The sequence below is a fragment of the Cryptotermes secundus genome, unplaced genomic scaffold, assembly GCF_002891405.2.
Source record: "Cryptotermes secundus unplaced genomic scaffold, Csec_1.0 scaffold330, whole genome shotgun sequence".
Classification (NCBI taxonomy): Eukaryota; Metazoa; Arthropoda; class Insecta; order Blattodea; family Kalotermitidae; genus Cryptotermes; species Cryptotermes secundus.
In genome coordinates, this window is record NW_019734317.1 from 1476563 (window position 1) to 1482996 (window position 6434).

The window sequence follows — 6434 nt, forward strand, 5'->3', positions numbered from 1 at the left end:
GGTACGCTGCTGTTGTGATTGTCGTGTCGAAGAAGATGGGTCCAATCATGCACCGCCAGGAAATTCCACACCAAACACCAATCTTCTTGGAATGAAGGGGTTCTTCGTGTATCGCATTGGGATTCTCGCTTGCCCAAATGCAACAATTTTGCGAATTAACATATCCGGAAAGATGGAACCATGCCTCGTCTGAAAACCAAGTGTACTCCAGAATGTCCGGATTATCCTGGACAAGGGTCTGTAACCATTGACAATACGCCACTCTCTTCGCGTAATCTGGCTCTTTTAACTTGTGCACCACGGAGATTTGGTATGCATGAAGCTTAGATTTCTTCACAGCACAATAAGGACGATGAGGAATTATCCATCGGTTATTTCCAGCAGGATGAAGCAACAGCACACACCTCGCACGCAAGCATGGCCAAAATCCAGTCTTTTTTTGGCGACCACATCATTTCCAGGGTACTTTGGCCACCGCGCTCGCCCGATCTAAAGCCGCCTGATTATTTTTTGTGGGGAAATTTTAAAGCGCAAGTTTATGCCAACAAACCGCAAACCATAGAGGCTTTAAAAGCAAACATAAGTGAGGCCATCCAAGAAGTGACACCTGACGTACAGGCAAGGACTTTCCAAAACATGGTGCGCCGAGTCCAATGCTGTCTGGACGCAAATGGTGGCCATTTCCAGCACTTGTTATGATGTCACCAGACTTCACATGAATTGAGGTAAGTCCACTCCAAATTTCGTTGCAATATCTTTATTAGTATCCTAGTTATTAACAAAATGCCGGGTTCCGCCCCGAGTGAAACACCCATTATGTTGTAACATGTAACCAGTGCTACCTGGCACTTACAGGTACACCCATTAGTAAGTAAATGACACACACTGGAGCACTGTATGTTCTGGCCTACAAATATGAGAGCCTCAGCAAATACACTTCTTGGGGGGGGGAGAGTGCTGCAAATAACCAAAGATTACATATGACTGCATATTTACCTATTACTGCTGCCTTGTATTTGATGTTCCCTGTATGAAGTAATGCTGCAAGAAGTTTAAGAATTTCCCAGATTTCCTGGTCTGAGAACAGCAAGACCTTCATGGCAGAGTGAATGTCTGCAAACTCTGCAGCATCATCTCTTCCTTCACATGTGATACTGCCTCCCTGTTACAATGTCATAAGCATAAAACAGCAGTCAACTCCATTCACCCAACCTCTTTCCAATACCAACATTCTTAATGCAATATTTTACTCCTGCATTTGTGTCTGCCATGAATTTCCACTACATTATGTCCAAACTATAACATCAGCAGATCCAAAAAAAAACAGACTTCATTTTAATGGAAGGACTTGACAAAGAAACCTTTCAATGTGTTAAAGGAGCTGATGTTTTCATTACAATCTTTGCAACACTGCTTAAATTCACTCTATCCCAGTGCCATAAAACCAGATAAGTTAAAGGTCCTATATATATATATATATTAAATAAACATGACAAGAAATATTTAATTTTATGAAAGCTTATATTATTACCAAGCCAAAGGATTAGAGTTCTTTAATTTCATTACACTTTTCATCATTGCTATACTAGAGAATTAAATGAGTTCTTTGCCTATATAAGGGTTGTCCAAAAGACTGTTTGTGCAAAGCACTTGCGCAGGTCAACGAATTGCACCATTGCAAGACTGATGGACCTCAGTAGTCTTTTAGTAACAAGCGACATGAATGACATGCAGATTCTATTCTTTTGCGATCTTCTGTAGTATTTAAATGTGAGTAATAAAAAGGTAAAGTTAACCCTACAAAAGACCATGAAGGCCCACAGGGTTGTGAGATGTCGAGGCTCCCACATTCTGTCTAGACAATCAGCTCATAGATGGTGGTAATAAAATCGCAAATACCACTGATTGTGAAGTGTGAACTGTGATTTGATTTCTGAAGACAAAAAATGTCTCTCCAATTTAAATTTACCATTGACTTGTTGCAGTGTATGGGGTAGGGGTAATGAAAGCATCAAATGTGAGAAAGTGGTGTCAAATGTTTAATAAGGGTAGGACAACTGTTCACAATGAGGAGTGATCTGGGCACCCATCCATCATCACTGAAAACTTGAAAAACAGGACTGATCAACACATCAGGACTAACAGGCATTTCACTCTTGATGAAATTCATGAGAAATTTCCTCAAAATAATAATTATAATAAACATGAGTAATTACTCTTCAGTTTGCATTATTATATTTTGATGCTACAGTCATGTGACAAGGCAAAATAAATCACAACAGCATATTCATACCAGGGGCATGCGGTAGTGTAGTGGTTAAGGCACTCTTCTACAAGTCGGAAGGTTCAAATACCGATGAGGTCATTGAATTTTTTCAACTGACCTAATCCTTCCGGCCGCACTATGGCCCTGGGGTTCACTCAGCCTCCAACAGAAATGAGTACCAGAAATTAAATAAATAATTTTGCTGGGGAGTAAAGAGCAGCTGGCATGTAAGGCTGACAACCTTACCGCCATCTTTGAGCCATTTGTCTAGATAATGTGGGACCCTCAATATCTCACAACCCTATGGGCCTTCATGGCCTGTCACAGGGATAGCTTTACTTTTTATATTCATATCATATCAGATCTTCTCACAAAAGAATTTAATCTATATTGACAGACTGAAATTGTACTCGTAACTCAGTGCAATCTGATATTTCCATTTTTATTCTTGTTGTAACATGTGTTACTTAATGGACAGAATGAGATACAGCATGTAATCAAACTCTAACCTGTTGATTGAGATTTCATGCCTTATCATAGAATAATGTGTTATCAAAGAAGATGGAAGGCCACACAGACAGAATGTGTAAACACAGGAGGCCAGAGATAGGACAAAACCATAAATATTGTCACAAGTAAGGTGGTATGCTTGACGAAAATGACAGGTTCTAGTCAGATTATTGGGCTTAAAAGCACCTTGGTTTTAAGTTCTCTCCTAATCACATTTAGTACAGAGCTACCACTGTTTCCACACTTTATAATCCAATATTACACACACACACTAGTTCTCTCCTGGTGATGCAATTAAAATGAAGGAACTAGCACTTCAAATCACTCCAAATATTACACATTCCTGGTTCCAATTTGCTCCAGTCACGTGATTTCGCCACTACTATTTCTCTCTTCTATAACAAACTCATAACTAGTAACTATACTTCGTAACTGTTCTTGTAGCTCTGTCACACTACTTCTACTTATAATTCACTCAGAACTTACAGCACCCAGCTCTTGTTACACAGCCGTGGCATGAACACACATATCACAGTTCTACTGTTGCATAAGGTAGACCACAAAGAAAACGAGTCACATAACAGTCACCTCGACAGTTCATTGGCACACTGACTGTTGCCTAGTAACAAGCTATAAACATTCATTCACTGAGGTATTGCTTCTGTTGTTGTGTAATGTACCGTTTTTACAGAGCTGCTGCCTGGCAACACATTGATCAAATCTCTTACGTTATATAGGACTAGGCATGAGATAAAACCAACAACTTAAATAGGAATTTGAAGCTGGTGCATGCATTAAGTTGCCTAATCTATAAAGACAAAAATAAAGTTATATCAGCAGCTTGACTTACCCCAGTGAGATACCTGTACTGAGATGCATCCCCTAACTCCAGCTTGCTCTTCTCCTCATGTGACAAACCAGCCAGAATGCAGTAGAAAATATGGTAATTACGCTCATCAGCACTTTGTGACACAATTCGAGACTTCTCCAGCAAATACTGCTCAATCTTAGCACCTTCGATTACACCTTGATGATTGAAATGAATATCTATGTATTTACCAAACCTGGATGAATTGTCATTTCGGATTGTCTTGGCATTTCCAAATGCTAAGGAGAAAAACAGAAGTACAACAGATTTTCAAGGTTGTTACAATGAACCTGAAACAATGAACAAACCTCTTCCTTATTCTTCACATATGGACCTATGAAAGACATACCAACTACAGGATGGAGAATGTTACATGAGGAACTTTATGATATATTTGGTTCTCACAGTATTGCTAAGTAGTCACAATGTGATAAACACATAACTCAGATGTGGAAAACATACAATACATACAGAAACCTGGTTATGAAAACAAACTAGATATGGATCACTTTGAACACCAAGATGAAGAGGGAAAATAATGTAATAACTGACTTTAGAGAAACGTTTTGAAAACGAATTGGAATGATCTGGATCAGAATAGACTTATCTAGAGAAGTTCTGTGCTAGCAGTGTAGAGACTATGAATCTTATTACCAGTAAAACCCATGCTTGTGAGATGTCTGAACTGAGGCTCACAGGACTACATCAAAACTGTAGTAAACTTAGAATATTAAAACACATGACTATTACCAATACAGATTTCATTCAGTTTTGTTATTATTTAACATTGCTAGATTAACTAATGAGGTTATGTATTGCCAAAATAAATGTGACAAGAAAAATCGTTAATAATAATTAAGCAGGCCTGAGGATTGCCTAATGTAAAGTGTTACCTTCAAGGATAGGGTTGGCTTCAAGAATCTGCTGCTCAATCCATGAATGTTTTCCACTGATGGCTGCCAAGTACTGCAGAATCAGCTTTGTGCTTTCTGTCTTTCCTGCACCACTCTCACCACTGCAGTCACAAAACAAACTGATCACAACCATGTTACTGCTGGTGGTGATATGTCACTACATCACAGTTTTGCACTGACAATGAGCTATCGTTACAAAATAAAGTGCCATGAAACTTTATTAGAACAAGTCTCATGAAAATTAATTTCCTTCTCGGACCATCATTTTTATGATTTCTGTCCCAGCGCAATTAAATGTGCATCTTATCATTCTCTAGCATATATAAAACTTCTGCAGTTCCTGCTTACATTCACTTTCAGAATCTTATTCCCTGTTCTTAGTATATAACTTTCTCAGTAAATTTCAATGTGGGCATGAGAAATATCCAGACGATATTCGACATCATTCCGCATTGTTACCGTAGCCATAGTGTTCCTTATGTGGGCTTTCAGATGTTGAAGGTCATTGATCTTAAACTGGTAGACTCATTGATCTTAGAAGCCTAGGATGTTGAACAAACAAAAAATCCAATGGGGTTAAATCTTGCCTTTCATTTGGACACCTTTTATTTAGATTTATTTGCATTCACTTCTAGTCCAGCTTTTAATGCTTCACTCTTTAGCTGTGCTAAATACTTCTACAATTACCCTCACTGATCATTAAGTACCACCACATCATCTGCATATGACAAATAATGTTTTGTTCTATTAAAAAATGTAGGATGTCCAGGAATGAATGCAGATATTTTAAATACTTTTATTGAGAAAATAAACAGAGCCAGAAGAGTATGGTTTTCACCACATGACAGTGGAACTGTCAAAAGTTTTATGCATGATACCTATTCTACCGAGTGCATATATCTGTGTGCATGCATCAGTTTCACAGCATTTTAACACTGGATGGACATTGTGTGAGCAACAACGGGAGCTCAGTTCAAAGTGCAGTTTCATTTCATTTCATTTACTCTTTAAATTCAATAAATCCTTTTTGGCGAAGCCTAGGATGTTGAACAAGTCACAATGAAATCAAAACATACACAAGAACAGTTCATAAAATAGAACTCGGTCACATACAGAACAATCATAAAATGAAATTATACATAGTGATAATCAAAACACAAAAAGTGGAAATTGTTCAAGTTAAAATCGATTAAATTACAACCCATAAAAACTTATGCAAATGGATAAAGGTGAGGAAAAAGCTTTCTGAATAACTGTTTTATGTGCTAAAAACTACTCTCCTAGCTCTGTTTATTTTCTCAACAAAAGTGTTTAAAATGTGTGCATTCTATCTTGGATATCCTGTGGTTTCAGTACAGTTAATTTCAATGTTACTTACTGCTCTCTCAAAAACAACACTAAACAGAACTGTGAGCAAAGCACTGCCCTGTCTAAGGCCCCTTTTCATATTAAAATTATTGGAAAGTTGTCCATGACTTCGAAATGCAGCCAGCCTGCTTGTGTATAGACCCACATTTCTATATTTACCATTGAAGCATAAATTTAAAAATCAAGAGATTTCCACCTTCCACAGTGTGACACTGTGTAGTTTGGTACATAGGCAACAACATTCCAGAAAACCAGCTGCTTCCATCTTCAAGGTAGAATAAAAGTAGGAAGCATCAGGTTTCTCAGAAACTTTGGTATCTGTTTATGCTGTCACATCCCTGATGACCATAATCTTAATATTCAATGCCATGAAAAGTCTTTCTTTTATAGAAGGGAACTCTGTATATGAATAATGTGATGTATTTGCTCTATTAAGGAACTGTTGAGCCACAGAGGCCTCAGGGCACGTGCGCAAAATGATAGTTGTGGTTTGTATCCGCGCAACAAC

At 38.1% G+C, this 6434-nt stretch overlaps 1 protein-coding gene across 1 annotated transcript in view; it reads right to left on the reverse strand.

Annotated features, from left to right (window-relative positions):
* LOC111868553 (myosin-VIIa) overlaps window positions 1–6434 on the reverse strand; it is a 109994-nt gene that overhangs the window by 65721 nt on the left and 37839 nt on the right. The window contains exons 6-8 of the mRNA XM_023859298.2: window positions 4538–4659; window positions 3627–3883; window positions 997–1162 (exon numbers count right to left, since the gene is read on the reverse strand). Coding sequence (XP_023715066.1) covers window positions 997–1162; window positions 3627–3883; window positions 4538–4659 — 545 coding nt within the window. The remainder of the gene's footprint in view (window positions 1–996; window positions 1163–3626; window positions 3884–4537; window positions 4660–6434) is intronic.